Source organism: Scylla paramamosain, chromosome 2 (genome assembly GCF_035594125.1).
Source record: "Scylla paramamosain isolate STU-SP2022 chromosome 2, ASM3559412v1, whole genome shotgun sequence".
NCBI lineage: Eukaryota > Metazoa > Arthropoda > Malacostraca > Decapoda > Portunidae > Scylla > Scylla paramamosain.
In genome coordinates this window covers 39,021,122-39,037,185 of record NC_087152.1, presented here as the reverse complement: position 1 = coordinate 39,037,185, position 16,064 = coordinate 39,021,122, and the positions used below count along the sequence as shown (strand labels likewise).

At 35.9% G+C, this 16,064-nt stretch overlaps 2 protein-coding genes across 8 annotated transcripts in view; one reads left to right on the top strand and one right to left on the bottom strand.

Annotated features, from left to right (window-relative positions):
• Positions 1-5,850, top strand: part of LOC135114748 (dolichyl-diphosphooligosaccharide--protein glycosyltransferase subunit 2-like) — an 18,103-nt gene extending 12,253 nt beyond the window's left edge. The window contains exons 15-16 of one of the 2 annotated variants that reach the window (XM_064030779.1): positions 1,136-1,230; positions 5,301-5,850. In XM_064030779.1, coding sequence (XP_063886849.1) covers positions 1,136-1,208 — 73 coding nt within the window. In that variant the 3' untranslated portion in view covers positions 1,209-1,230; positions 5,301-5,850. The remainder of the gene's footprint in view (positions 1-1,135; positions 1,231-5,300) is intronic. The other variant, XM_064030771.1, reaches the window with a different exon arrangement.
• LOC135114755 (pyridine nucleotide-disulfide oxidoreductase domain-containing protein 1-like) overlaps positions 1-16,064 on the bottom strand; it is a 16,789-nt gene extending 725 nt beyond the window's left edge. The window contains exons 1-12 of one of the 6 annotated variants that reach the window (XR_010275662.1): positions 15,896-16,064; positions 15,615-15,692; positions 13,329-13,421; positions 12,773-12,973; positions 11,385-11,601; positions 10,593-10,750; positions 9,449-9,629; positions 8,650-8,754; positions 8,284-8,414; positions 7,178-7,388; positions 6,172-6,383; positions 425-586 (exon numbers count right to left, since the gene is read on the bottom strand). Coding sequence is in view for 2 of the 6 variants with exons in the window: in XM_064030800.1 (XP_063886870.1) it covers positions 6,208-6,383; positions 7,178-7,388; positions 8,284-8,414; positions 8,650-8,754; positions 9,449-9,629; positions 10,593-10,750; positions 11,385-11,601; positions 12,773-12,973; positions 13,329-13,406 (1,458 nt within the window). In the remaining 4 variants the exon portion in view is untranslated. Of the gene's footprint in view, positions 1-424; positions 587-6,171; positions 6,384-7,177; positions 7,389-8,283; positions 8,415-8,649; positions 8,755-9,448; positions 9,630-10,592; positions 10,751-11,384; positions 11,602-12,772; positions 12,974-13,328; positions 13,422-15,614; positions 15,721-15,895 lie in introns of all 6 variants that reach the window. The other 5 variants (XR_010275664.1, XR_010275669.1, XR_010275665.1 and 2 more) reach the window with 5 other exon arrangements.

Sequence of the window (16,064 nt, the reverse complement as noted above, 5' to 3'; positions counted from 1 at the left end):
GAATATATGAAAAGTGTGTTGGGCAGGGCATGAATGTATTGTCACATCACAGATTAGTCTTCTCACCCTTTTTAGAGTTTGTTCCCATATATATATATATATGTACATGTGTATAATCTTAATTACAGCATTGGTTATCAATTTTTAGACATTAAATCTATCATTCAAAGAAGACTGTTTTGGTATTGTTATGAACAATAATGTTAGCAGTAATTAAGTATTACACTGGAGAGCTATAAACACACCAACCAGTACAAAGTGGGAGCTCATCTGTTCAAGAAAGGAGAAAAGTATATAATGCATACTGTTGCATTTCACAATGCAGATCTAAATTGAATATATTTGACATGCAAAGAGACTTGACTAAATAGCAACTGTGGGAAGTAACACTGTTTAAACATACTCTAATGTAGCATTGCCTAACCTTGTTATGATGCAACCTAACTCACTTGACCATCTTGGAAGTGACTGTGGGATTCATCTTTCTCTTGTTCACTCTTTGCAGATAGTAAGTAAATTTCTTGAAGATTGTTTCTCAGCCTTCAGTCATTGGCTCAAGGCTGTTGACATGGTTAACCTATCCTGGCTAGGAGAGAAGGATCAAGTGAATAATATTTAAAACTGCTTTTCAAGAGGAGTAATTTGCCTCAATATAATTCTAATAACTGATTGTTACACATGTATATATATAGTACTGTATTGTATGTATGTATGTGTTGTCAGTAGAATTTTATTGATGGTTTAATTTATCAGTTTTGATGATATTCTTTCTCAGTTTGCACAAAGCAGGGGTAACTGCCTTCATTCATGCCTGGTAGTTTCTTGAAAGTTGTATGAAAAGTGGTTTCCTTATTGTAACATTAATAGCCTACTGCAAAAAAAATATATACTTACACCAAGTAATATTAATGTACAAGAATATTTTGTCAGTTTTCACAAGATACCAGTCATTGTGGTAAAACATGAATGCAGTTGACTTTTTAGATCATTGCTGATTCAGTGTGTAAGGAGTCTTTAGTAGTAGCTTTTACTATTTTTCACTAATTTTATTGCTTTTTATTTATGGTGAATGAGTAAATATTTTTCATTACATGTGTGACTAAGAGTAACAGTTAGCCTCTCTGGGTGCCGGCAGACAGGAGGTGAAGATGGTGTATGGGCCATACTACAATAGGTCTTACAGATTTTCCCAGCTGCAGCAGAAATAACTTGGATTGGGTGTGGCTGAAGGTATTCTGTCACTTGCTCTAAGCTTTTAATTGCCCTTACTTGCATTTTGCATGATTTATTTTGTTTGATAAAGCTTCTGATGTACGTTTGGTTAAATATATATACTATCTATTCTTTATTTTTAAAAAAAGCTCAAGTAATTTCAGGTTTGCATGAAAAATATTTATCACTTCTGTCAATTTCTTCTGAAGCTGTAAGGTGCTTAAAGTTGATTGATAAGAGTATGCTCATTAATTGTAATTTTGGCTGTTCATCTTCATTGCATGTATGTATATTATTAACCAATTTAAAAGAGGTACAAAGACTTCTTGGAAGGATGATTTTGCATGTTTCCTCTGTTGCTATCTAGTACGTACGTAGCCAGTGAAGTACCGAGGTGAAAGTTAAGTAGTGTATTTTGCAATAACTCACTATAATACTGTAGAAGCACATAATGAAGTTGAGTGAAGTTCATTCTTTAAGTCTTACAAAATCTATATTTCTTGTGTAATTACTTTTTTTTTTCGCAGTACTTACCTGTTTATTAATGTCATTTATTGTCTAATTTTTAAGTATTTAAAGTGGTGGTAGTTAACTAATTCTTTTCAAAAAGATAAAATAGAAACATTAATGTGAAATGAAAAAAAGAAATATGTTAGGCAGGGTTTAAAGATCAACATTTTTTCACAGAAATTAATTCGTACATTAATTGACCATGTGTTCAGAAATTTCTAACCTTCTCACCAGTTACGGAATTTTTTTTGATTGGTCATATCATACATTTAAGGACTGCAACCATGCTTTGGTCAAAGGTCTTCATAAAATTGTTTAAGGTCCCAGTTTAATGTTATGTGCATTTTCTCCTCTTAACTCTTATCCTCCAGATAATATGTATGCAAGTGTCTTGTATTTAGTAGAAACTACATTATAGGGACACTCATACCTGCTATCCCAATGGCTCGTGCCATTCTTGCTGGTAGACTTGGGTTTGATGCCTTGTCGTGTGTGAAGTCAGTTTGTGTAATTCATTTCCTTTTTGGTATTCAGAAAAATGACCAGGCAGTGTGTGAGAGCTAGGGTGCCTACTAAACCTGGAGGCTAAGGGTTAACATCATGTGAGATGCAGTAAATTTCCTTGATTTGTTGGCATTTGTATTCACTACTTGAGAATGCTGTGTGCTTTGATGGACTGTACAGGGGACAATGAGCATGTCAGTGACAACCTATTATTAGGTATAGAGGCTACTGAGGTGAAAAGCTTTTATAAACAGTTTGAATCCAGATGCACAGTTGTATTAAGGAGACTCATGAGTTGAATGTCTCAAGCATTATGGAGCATTTTTTTTAATTCAACTAATTTCATTATGGTTTTATTATATATATTATATACTGATACTGCACTTAACAGTATCAACCAAAAATGGCCTGTTGGTTGTATGAGGGTGAGCTATGGCAGAAAGTATACAAACCCATATATCTGAGAGTCTTGTTGTAGTGGCAGCTTGTGCCTCAAACCACTTCCAGTGTGGTCATCCAAATTCTCTAGTTGCTCTCACTTTTGTCGTCTTCTCAGTGGGGCATCAGCCTAACTAAAGCCATTGCATCCCAAAGTGGTTGTGGTGAGTTGCATGTCACCAGCCTGCCTGTATTATTTTGTCACTATCTCCACCATGGAAAAGCTGCCCAGGAAAAGTCACTGGCAACACTGGAATTCTTGGCTGTTGCTTTGATTGACAAAAATGGTCCGTTTTGATCATGCTTGCCAGGAGAAATGTGTACTTCATCAAGTACCTCTACCCTTAACCCTCCCTAGCTGCAAGGTCTGCATACATTTTTACATGTGCAGAATTCATGTGATGTCTGAGACATGCACAAGTGAGTGCTGCAAGTTAAGGCCCAGTACCAAGGAAATATGTCAGCAAACTGCCATAAATTGTTACACTATGATGCCTGGGTAAAAAGACTCCTGTAGCCTTACAGCATGAGATACCACACCTCACACATGGTGGGGATAAGTGGCAAGACTTGGCTCTCATAAGGTGCCAATTGGGAGAAAAATCCCACTATTACAGAAAGACAGATGAAGGAACAGAATTCCATGCTTATCCAGGATTTAGGTGTTTGTGGCATGGTATCTCACTCTGCAGAAGCCTGAGATATGCCATCAGGAGACCCTGATGGCACATTGTAACTTGATTTACAGCAATGTGCTGACATACTTCTTTAATAATGGGCCTTAATTTGTAGCACTCAGTCTCACTATATTAGCCTCACTTATGCATGCCTCAGACATCACAAGAATTTTTGCACATGCAAAAGTATATCCATAACTTGAGTTGTGGTGGGGTAAGGCTGGAGTGTGGAGGCACTTGATAAGAAAACATACACTTTTCATGTGTAATTAAAACTCAATCACTGCAATACTCGAGTGTTGCTGTATAGTAATGGTTTTTCCCCCATGAATTTTGTGGTGGATGCAGTGGCCAAATAAGTCGTATAGGCTGGCAATGTAGGACCACGTTGAGATATGTTGACTGTGGGATAGGCTTCAGAGTGGTGATTTGTAATATGGCAGCAGTGACAGATTTTCTCTTCCTTTCACGGTGACAAAGCTGGCATGTCAGCCAAACACTGATTGGTTGCTTAACCAACCGTTGTTATGTTAATGACTGATTTTTAAAAAAATTTTTTTAAACTGATTTTCATTTTTTTTTTTTTTTACAAAATTTTACATTTCTCACAATTGGAGCATTTCACCATGTTTTGTAAATACTAAAATGTAATAATAATTATGATATTCAAGGCTATTATCATAAGAAACATTTCCAACAAAATATCAATGAATACATTGCTGACTTTGTCATTAACCATGTAAGGGTTAAGCAGCATTGTCAAACAGCAAACACATTGGTGCACAATACCTCAGAATTACACCATTACCTCTTCAGAATTAAACTGTATAATGATAAAAAAAAAAAAAAAAATAAATAAATAAATAAAAATTAAATAAAAATAAAAGTAATAATGGTACTAACTCTGAGGAAGAAATATACATTGTATTGTGTGACTGTAGTGATGCCCAACTCATACTTGATTTGATGGGAATGTTGGGTGTGTCTTATCACATTTATTTCTAATAACTATCACAACAAACTTTTTTCTAATAACTTTCATCATTATCTTTTAGTATTTATGAAGTGATATTTTGAAATATTGTGACAAATGTAAAAATGTCGTAAAACAATAAAAATCACATTTGTGAATATATGGCAGTAAATCAGTGCTCAGCTAACAAACTTGCCTAAGCTCGCACTGTGAATCGACTACTATAGATTCATCTTGTATCCATAATGATCTTTCTGCTTTTCAAATATTATTCCACATGGTAGAAGAATGCTGCCATTGCAGTTAGTTGTGTGTACATTGTTAGAGACAGCGAGGGGAGTGGGGATAACCACCTTTGTATTTTTACAGTGAAACAGTCTGTTCTCTTATTTGCTTATCTCATTTTATTCTGGTAGCTTTATAAGAAAATGTACAGAAATGGTATGGGATGTCAGGTGATATTTTTTAAAAATAAGTTTAGATTGGCAAGAATTCATTATAGCTTGTGGGGGCAGAAATTATGGGATGTCAGGTGATATTTTTTAAAAATAAGTTTAGATTGGCAAGAATTCATTATAGCTTGTGGGGGCAGAAATTATGTCATTGCATGGTGGTCAGCTATTTTTAGCACATGTGGCTCTTGCCACATAAGGGCTCAAGAGCAGAATCTGATGCGATTTAATCAGAGACTACACGTTGGTTACTTTTCCACTGAAGAGGTCCTTGAAACTATTCTATTTGTGTATTCACAACAGATATACATCTGTGGGTAGTAATCACTTGATTCAATTGCCTGACACAGATGTTAAACCAGTCATTCAGTGGTACCAGGATCAAAAAGAAAACCACTGACTTAATACAATATATGTGAATATAAGTGCATAATTATATAATAAACAGAAGTGCATAATTATAATAAACAGTTTGTATTAAATGGAAACCTCTCCTGCAACAGTTTGTATTAAATGGAAACCTCTCCTTTGCAGGAATGCATGAACCAGCGATGCAGGCGAGCATAAAGCTCCACTTCTTGCACAAGACCTAAGTGCTGTCATTTCAGTGCTATATTGAGAGCATCAACATTTGGATTCTTTATGAATTTCAAAGTGACATGGAAATTCCTAAGAAATGTCTTTGTTGGTATATATTTATTGTGGCTTTCCTTAGTTTGCAAGTAAATTATAATAATTCATGGTGTTGGTACGTTATTTCAAAAATATTTTCAGGATTGGAAACATGAAACATGAATTTACATAAAGGGTTGTACTCAGAAGATGGAAAAGAATGTGTGTATGTGAAGAGTAACCATTGTACATTTACTTAATAGGAGACTGCTTTGTTTTTCTGAAGAATTCTTGATTGTGTTGCAGTGTGTGGTGTGAATGGACAACTAAGCTTTATTTCTGAGGCTGTCAGATAAGGAGCTTCATTCCACTAGTTTTCAATGTTATTCAGTATGTCAGCCAATACTTGTTAATGCTGTGAGATGATTTGTTGTAGGGGAAGTGAAGAGACAAAATAAAAAATAAAAACGGTGCTGTGCATTTTTCATATCTTTTGGTTTAGTTCAGATCCATGTTAAAATTAACCTCCCTCATTCATCTACAAAACTGTATTCATTATAACTTGTTTCATGTTCAAGACTACTATGGTATGCAGATGCTGAATTATGATAAAATGATTGCTATGCTGAAGTGATTATGTTTCAGAGCTTTTTAATTCAACTTATCACATTTCCTTTATGACAACTGAAGCAACTAACCAAAAAGAAAATCATGAACATGCATGGATTAGATGAATGTGAATTACTAATATCTCATGGCTGGTTTCTACAGTCCCATAGCTATTGCCACTCACCTTCATACAAGTACTCTGAACTTGCTCTGCCAATCATCAGTCAAAGTAGTCTTCAATGTCTATGTCTGGATTAAGGAGGTCCTCTCCATACTCTGATAAGTCCATCTGGTTGAGGATTAAGTTTTCAAAAGTCTCCTCCATGTCTGTCTCCCCAATAAGCACTGCTCCTTGCATTCTGCCCTCCACCATCACACATTTGATGTATTCCATACCTGCAAGGAAGTGAATTTAATAGTTTCATGCAACACATCCTCTACTTGACCTGTATATTAATTAGGCAGTAATAATTCTCAACAAATGTTTAAACTGAAATTTGAAGGTCTTTTTTCTTTTATGAGCATTCTGCTTCTTATATGACATTAACTTATTTTGAAGGTCAGTTATAAGAAAAATTCACTGCAAGTGTTAGGACTAACTGCATTTTATGAAACAAACAATTAAGAGAAAAATAATGAATGCAATGAAAATAAGTAAAATATTAAGCATATGATCTTATTAAGCATATGGAAGACCAAGTAAGCAAGACAGATGAGCAATCCAGGAAATCTGATGGTTTGAGCATGGAGAGAGAATGGAAGAGGAGCAACTAAATATCCTAGCTGATGTGAGATATTCAAGTTTGAAAGAAATGGGATGAATGAAGAGCAATTACAAATATGAATGCAAGGTGATATGAAGGGGCTTGATGGAAGATTCTCCCTCATCTGGTCTGATCAGGTGATCTGGTCAAATATAGGGGGAGGTAGTTTTATAATATGTAGCAGTGATAAACCAAATCTCATTCTGAAGGTTGAGAAGAGGTGAAGATATGTTTGGAGGTTTGCGAACAAGATTTTAAATATGAATGCATGTATACTCATAGATGCCTTCTTGGTCAACTGAGTGGCACTGTCATCTTCTGTTATCTAAGCCAATAAAATGAATTCTCAATCATGAAAGTTCCAAACTCACTTTCACCCAGTTATGGTAAAACTTGCATATATAACAGGTTTCTATCAGTACCAACCTCGTGTGTATCGGAGTAAAATTTCATACTTTCCGTCCAAACCCTGTCCATTGAAAAGCCCCAAGAGGATAACCTTGTGTCCAAAAAACTTGGTGGCATGGGAGAACAACTCAAAGCAAAAGTCCATGTAGATCTCTTCCCCAGCTAGGGATGACCACATGCACTTGGAGGCATAGGACCCCATCTGCCGTGCCTGAGTCCAAAGGCGCATCTGAAAAATGTAAGGTTGAAGGCAAGACCACACTTTTTTTTGGAGTTTAAAATGTCAAATGCTTACATGTGTTAATTCAATGAAAATCTAAATAAAGATGTTTTGAGCTATCCCTTTGTTAGAGGTGAATGAAGTCTGACAGCACACACTATGGTAAGGCTGGAATACTATTGTTACTACACATACTGTGTCATAAAAGATGGTTAAAAAAAGGTAGAACAAGTGCACTCTGTATTTTTGCCCCTAAAGTGAGACAAATCATGATGACACCTCTACTCATGAAAACTTTTAAAAGGAAAACTGACTTATTCACTTTTAAATTAAGAGTGATACAGAAATAGATGGGTAGAAGGTGTAACAAGTGCAAAAAGCCTCCATTCACACAATACTTCATTAAAATAGACTAGAGCTTTCCAATGTCAGTTTCCTTCTATGCAAAATTCTTCATGAGTATAACACCATTTTTTTTCATATTAGATCTTTCTTCAAATGACGAAGCTCAAGCTACTACATTTTTATATGCTATCTTCTTTCTCAATTTTCATGGTTACAGTTTTGAGGATGCAAACTAAATGCTTTTTTTCTTCTATCCATGCTGTTCAGAACATTATATTAAGTGCCATTCTGCATCACTAATGACTGGTATGTTCACTTTTCATTTTCTGTTGTAAGCACTAGAATATTATGGCCTTCTTTGTTTTCTGTCATCCTGAAGCTTCAAGATCTCTCATAAGCTAGAACAGTTACATTCAGTTTTGAATTTTTAATTTACTTATTGAGAAAACTTTGCAACTATGTATAGATTTAAATTACTTTGTTTCTATTAACTGGTCTCATTTCTATGTTAAGCATCTTGTACACTAAAATGTCTACCACACTTGTCCTTACTCCTTACTTGAAACCAATGTGGAGCAACTTGCCAGCCTGGAGAGCACACATCTCCTGCTGCAAAAATGTTCTTTTCTGTTGTCCTCATTTTCTCATCAATCAGCAACCCACCATCTTCACCCAAGGCAAAATTATTCCCTGAAAGATAATGCAACACAATGTAATGTAACATAAAGGGGTGCTGTACTCAAGTCTGGGCATTGGCTAAGGCTGGTAACACCAAACTGGACTTCAGCAATTGGAGCAGGGTGGCTAGTTCTTTTCTGTATTATTTTCAATTTTCTAGTTAATATTTGTTTGTTTTATGGATGCCCTGTTTTAAGTGTGGGAAATAAAACTATAATTTTCATCTACTTAGTTATTGTGAACATACCTGTGGTAACAGCTGAGACGTTGGGTGTCACTCCTATTGCTGATACAATGAAATCACAGCCATAAATCTTCCCATTTGTCAGTTCAACATAAACTGGCCACTCTCCTGAGGGAAATGAGAAAATTGGCATATTGACTCATGCATCAAGAAACAAAGGTACACTACTGAGCATGAAAGTCCATAAATGAATACTGTTGTCACAGAAGTGAAGCTTCCTCACTTTGTAAATCCATCATCTATTATATCAACATACATTTCAGGTTGACATTCCCTCAAATGAATTCATTTGAGACAGCATCTCATGCATGCATACTTATATAACTATTCCCTCACAACTCAGCTTTTAAGCCTACACAGGAATGGCCTGATCCTCAAAGCCATCACTGTGAAGGTCAGCTGGGTAGAATACTTAAGTCTCTCTATATGTGTGTCTACAGCAGAGCTGGTTTATCTCTGCTGCACACATTCAAGGCTCTGAGAGGAAGGGGAAGGCTATAGTCTAGCCTAATAAACAATTTTTTGCAAGTTCATTTTTTTTCTTTTTTGTAAATAGCATCCAATGCTGTTGTAACAAAGTTGGTTTTGACACAAATCACATCATGGAGTGTGAGGAGGTTAAGATTTGTTACAAAATTACCTCTAGTATTGCTTCTGGCTACAGTGAAAATGTTGCAATCAGCTTGTAATACCAAAGGGAGGGTGGCAACTAGGACTGGGTGAGAGTAATTTATCTCCTTTAAAACTTTTGGAAACTTTTGCACAGCACCTTGGTATAGTGAGTGAAATAGGGAGGAATTACCTTCTTCAGAATTCAAACGAGTTATTGCTTCTTCTAACTGCATGACTTCCATTGGCTCAAAGATCCTCTTCACTTCAACTTCTTTTTCCATGATGATTTTGCGCTCAGTTTTTCCTTTCAGTTTGAGTCCAGAGTGCCAGTCAGGCCCCAGTGATCCTCCAATTAATGATGTTCTTGAAATCTATCAATGAAGTGTATGCATTATTAACAAATAGACAGATTACTTGTAAGTAAAAAAAAAAAAAAAAAAAAAAAAAAAAAAAAAAAAAAAAAAAAAAATTAACAATACAAATCATTAAATAAGAAATATATATACCTATGAATTCATATGTAGGTACTTACTTATGTACTGGCTTAACCCTGCACCTTCTCCATCCCCCTATCCCCCCCCTCTGTGTGTGTGTGTGTGTGTGTGTGTGTGTGTGTGTTATCCAGTCATTATAAGGTCACCCCAATCTTATTCACTCTCTTGTCAGCAACCAGCCTATCCTACACCACCCTAACAAAACATCTTACCTCATGTTCATTTAGTTCTGTACATGCTCTCTTCTCTTATAATCCTTAAGTTACTGTTCTTGTATTTTCTCCAAGACAGCTGAACAACAAAAGTGGTCTAGCAAGGTTAAGGATTTTAGTAGAAGTCATCCCCTTAACAGCTGTCAAAAAGCTACTATATTTTCTTTCCTGCAAGTTAGTGTACCCTCAGGCCAAGTTGCCAGAGGTATAAAACATTCAGAACACCTAAGTAATTTGTACACAATGCTTCAACTCGTACTACTTGAAGGATCTGAGATAGCTGTCAGTTGACTGAACAAATTGGTCTTTATTCACAATGATGTATATATAATATGAAAAAAATATATAAGTTGATACTGACATAACTAACAACACAGATAGGCTTTGTATTCAACAGGTGTCATAATTCAGCCAAAAAGTATGTAGACAAGTCTCATACTTACAAAGCTGATCTGAGTCAGAAATAGAGTTAGTTACCTTACAGTAATCCTTAATTTTGCTCTTTTTGCACATGATCTACAGACAAAAATTTATCACCTCTTCTGGTGTGGTTTTTGTAATTTCTAAGATTTACAGTAAAACTACTTGGTGCATGCAGGCCAGCAAAAGTTACCAGAAAACGATGTACCTGAGAAGAATGTTCCACAGTGTATTTCCTCCTTTTGCTTATGGTGGGGCCCTCATCCTTCTCCCTGATCAGTTCAGGCTGCATGAACTCTGCTGCTCCTGGATCAATGAAGTGTGCAGTCATGTGCTTGTCCTTCATGGCCCAAATTATTTCCACACCTGCAAGAATTGGACAATTTCTGGCAGTGCTTAGCAAATAATTCATATACTTGTAAATAAATATATAAATAAGTAAATAAATAAATGAAAAAATACAATTGTTTGCTGGGAGAGAGCTGTTCAGTTGATCAAAGCAGGGAATGTTATGCATAATAGTTTTGCTATACTGACAGTGGAAAAAACATCTGTTATCTGATGTGAGACATGTAAGGTAAGAAAAGACCATGAACAAAAGTGTTCAAAGTAAGAGGGTTGTTTAATGAGTAAGATAAATAGTCAAGTTTGATAGGATAAATGATAAGCTACAATATGTAATGTTTAAGTCAAATCAACTTAACATCAAAAACTACACTCATCCTCCTCCTACATACCATCCTTTTGTGCTTAATTACTTTAATTTTATTTTCATTGACTTAATTTTCTTCTTTCAGTAATCCACATCATACAATTCACAGAAACCCAAGCACAACCTTACCTTCTGCCTAACACACTGCAAACACACCCATCCCACAGCATGTACAGCACATATGGACTATGCATGTCTACTGGCTATGTTGTACATAATTCAATTTCTATTAATTATCTTTTCTGATGGTCACATTGATACACCATTACTACATAATGATATGCATACCTGTAACCTCATAGACCATTTCTGTTGCAATTCCTCCGTTGCCCACAATCATAATTCTTCTAGCATCTTTAATCCGTGTCTGAAATTGCTGTGCTGATTCAGTGTCTCTCAGCCAGACAACATGGGGCCCTCTCTCAGCTAAAACTTTGGGAGTGGCACCCGTGCAGACACACAATTTTTGATAGGAAAAGCACCTGCCAGCTGAGGTGTGCACAAGCTGAAAATTAATATTTAGAATTTAATCTTGCATGGTATGAAGTATGCAAGATTTCAAATTATAAAAATTAGGGTTTTGATATAGATAAAAATGATAATATAAGTAAATAAATAAATAAATAAAACTAAATAAAAAAAAAGAAAAGGAAAAGAGTACAATGTCAGTAATATCACACTCTTGATACTGTTTGATGAAATGTTAAAAGGAGAATATCTAGTAGTCACATATCACAATGTGCAATAGGAACAAAGTTATTATAAGAAATCCAATATGTTTACAAAATTGAATGTGTATATACTCGTAATGTGTGACTGCAATATTGTAGCAAAACACAGATTCAAAATTATGGAGTTTTGTCGTAAGAGGAGAAAGAAGAAAGGTTTGTTGCTGGTGCCATGCAACCACTGTAGACAGAGAGACTGCATTTCCTGGCACTCCTGTACTTGGTTTATAGAAGAAGGATGTACTTTAAGTTTCTTGGGTCAGTTTCTTGGATCTTTCAGTTATCCTAGCAGCGTTCATAAGCAACCCACACGAGGTTGCAATACAGCTTTGGTCTTTCCCTTCCTCTCTTGGCCTGCATTTACATTTCTTCTTATCTTATGTTTTCTCTTCTCCTTTCCTTTACTTTCCTTGATAGCAGTCAATGTATTACCACTCAAATATACTGTCTTTATGTACTGATTTTACTTAATGATAACTATGAGGTTTTATTTATGAAGAACAAGACAAGGCATCTGACTATATTTTCAGTTTACTTTACATTGCTGTAGCAAGTGTAGGCCTTATAATCAAATTATACAGGGTGCTAGTTGACCTAACCCTACTTTCTCAGGATGGTAGGATGCTTGTACAGTTATACAAAAGTATCTTTACTAAAATGAAAAATAATTTTGATAAAAATCAAGTGTGGTATCTCATATTTATAATCCAAGACTGAGAGATTCAAATCATAAGATATGCAACACACCCTTCCCTTTGTGATGAAGAGACAGCCGAGTCTGCCAAATATACCAACACTGTTCAAATTCCTTTATACTTTGTCAAAGTCAGCATTCAAGGGAGTAAAAATACTTTTCACTGATTATATGAGTTCTGAGAGCATAAAAGGCCTCATGTGATATGCAATGCATACTCACTCCAAAGTTTCTGGATCACAATGAATACTCACCTGCTTCTCCACATCCAGGCGAGCCACACAATCTTGTATCACAGACACGCTTGGGCACTTGCTCTGTAAGGTATTGGGATCGTGCTCTTCCACCTCAAACGTGTCAAGGGTTTTGGTGAGTGGCAGCACATTAGTGACAGCCTTGATGAGCGGCGTGGCAGTGAGAACCAGTGTCTGGGCCTCAGGATGTAGAATATACAGCTGTCAATCATAAGAATGGATAAATTTTAAAATTACATGAAAGACAAGAGAAGCATATCACTTTCAGGAATGCATGTATTTTTAAACAAACAAAAAATTCATGAATGATCAAAGCATTATTTTGTTAATGAAGGTATGAATAAAATATTAAGAAAATACAGTATTTCCTGGGATACAGTGCATGAAGGTCATGCACACTGCCTGAACTAAATGAGCATACTGAAGGCCTCCACAGATTATTAATTTTTCACTCAATGTTGTCATAATTACAGCATTTTCATAAGCTTGAAATATTAAATGTGTACACAAATCAGCCTTGGTAGTCATGTACACTGAAGAACAACTTATTACTCACGTGCTCAGCACAGGTGACACCAGCGATGCCTCCACCAACCACTATGTACGTGTATTCCTCAGTTACTGGTTCCTCCATGATAGTGTTAATTCACTGGAAAAGAATGATCCATTATATACTAGGGACTCGTATATTAGAAAAAGAAATAATCAAGATGTGAAAGCAGGTGCAGATGATAGACAGAATATGGGACTTGCAGAAAATTTCCAGATTAATAAGGAAATGCTGTAGAAAGTAGTGAAGAGTGTGCAAAAAGAGGATGTGAGGAAAAAAAGATAGCATGAAAACAGATGCCAGAATAGTGACAGGCAAGGGTGATACTAAAGATAGATGAGCAGACCATGCTGACAGATTGCTGCAGGAATGGAGCAAGAAATAAATTTGTTAGGAGAATGTTATTTCTCCATTAACTGATAAATTCAAGAAAACAACACTGAATAAATTTCTGGTGGAAATAATTAACAAAAACAGAACTTTTGAGGCTGTCCATCCCAAACACTTTTCACTGTTGTATGGCTAAGACCAATACGTTCGTAACAGTCACCACAGGTTTAGGATGATTCATGGGGGGCCAAAATATACACTTGTAATGATGTTTTGTTAAAATTAGTTCTTTAAAAGATCCTTACTTTGTTTAATCTTTCCTTCTCAAAAGTCCACATTCCCATAAGTCTGCAAGCTTGTTGGGTGGAAAGGGGAATATTTTAGAATATATGGAGGTGGGATTGAAATAAAAAAAAAAAAAAAAAAAATTGGGTTGCACAACAGTAAAGTTGCAGAAATTGAATGTCTATACAGTATTTATTTTCAGTTATTGAGTTGATTACAATATCTTAAGTTTCACAATATTGCCAACAGATAGAGAAGATACAATGAAGTAAGTACTGATGCAGATACTTTTCTTAATACACTGTATAAAACATCTCTCCCCATTCTACCTTGGCTTACTTTCACCCATTCTGCCATGTTAAAAGATGTTTACCTTGTGAAGGTGTGGGTATTATCCTGTCTTCCATCAGTCTTCAGAAGCAAGTGAACCAATTTAAGTAAACCATTCTCAAAGGAGAGTGTGACGTAATGGCTTTTAAATGCTGGAACCCATCCAACTGAAACAGCCACCCCTCACTTTGAAGGTGCCCTCTTCCTATGTTTCACTGTGCTTAGTTTTAGGGATGTGCCTTTTTATGGGAAGAAGTACCAGTCTTCTAGAGAAATATGATGTACTAAAAAAGATGTATCAATGAAGCTAAGTATGTTGTTTCACATTACAATGGCACCTTTCTTTCAAGGATTCATTTTCAACACAGGAAATTCTGTTCAATCACCCTATAAGGATATTTTTGTCTGCTGGCTTGAGAATTAAGCAGGATTAAGATTTATTTAATGACAAGACTCCTATTATAATGACAAAGTAAAGATTGTCACCATGAATTTGTAACAGTATACAGCATCTTCCTGGTACTAAATCCTTGCGTACATGGTGTATATCTCATCATTCTTAGTATTTTAATGGCTGAATGAGTTTGGCAAATTTAGAAATAACTAACAATGAATCCAGTATCTTATGGGCTGTGCAGGAGGCACAGCCCATGGTTAGGTTCATTAAGATTTGACTGAATCTCAAAATGCTCCTATCTGTTTGGTTAATAGGATTGTCTCAAAATACCCTTACCTGCCAGATCATTAGGAGAATGTTAGTTGGCAGTTAAGGGAAGTCACATATAATGCAATTAAGGCAAGGTGTGGCAGACTTGACTCATGAGGCAAGCCTATTTGCAATACCCGACTCCTTGGACCTTCTACAGAAACAATGAGAAACTGACCTAAAACTTAGATCAATCTTAGCCATGTGAGGCCATACATGGGGATTGCATCTCTGATCAAAAGATCCTATGATTAATTCTTTAAAATAAAATTATTTTATTTAAGTAGGAATTACATTTCAAAATGCATAAAAATATAATGAAAATGAAACGATCTTGACATTAAGAGCAAGTGGTTTTTCTGAAAAATTACCCAACAATGTCAGGCATGTGGTTGTCCATTGGCCGAATAATGCAAATTTTTTTACTAAGTTAGTTCACATGAGGTGCCTTGCATGTCAGCTTTGAATTACTAATACAACAAACACAGCCTAACAAGCAGCCACAACTCATGACATTCACCTGGTCTACTATCAATCACTAACAGTTGACAAAAAAACGTTATGGTGTCTTCAAGTCAATAAGCTTCAGTCTACTGTTCACTAGTTTAACAAAGAAGACGTGGATCTGAACAGAATGTTACCTTGAAAGCCGTCAGTCCACGCAGCTGTCGCCCCGTGTCATCAAGCAGGGACCTGGAGGCGGTCAGTGATTGCGTCACCTGCCAATTGTTGTTCAAGTGACAATCTCTTAAAAAAAAAAATAATAATAATAATAAAAAATAAAAAATAGCAAATATTCCACTTGAGGGATGTTTTCAATGTTTTCTTATCCTCTACGAGAACAGGAGACCACCGGGATACGCTTGCGCCTATTTGCTACTTGGAGTTTTGTAACTGCCTTTGCAACAACAACAACTAGTACCTGTCACTGCCTCCTGGGTGTTGTTGTGTCTTCCAGTCCTCCTGTAACTTGCACTTCCTTCTATTTCATATTTTTATGTGAGTAATTTTTTCTATTTTCACTTTCCTGTGGCGGAGATGGGTCCGAACTGCAGGCCGCCATTCAGTACTCAGCCAGCATGTCCCGCAGC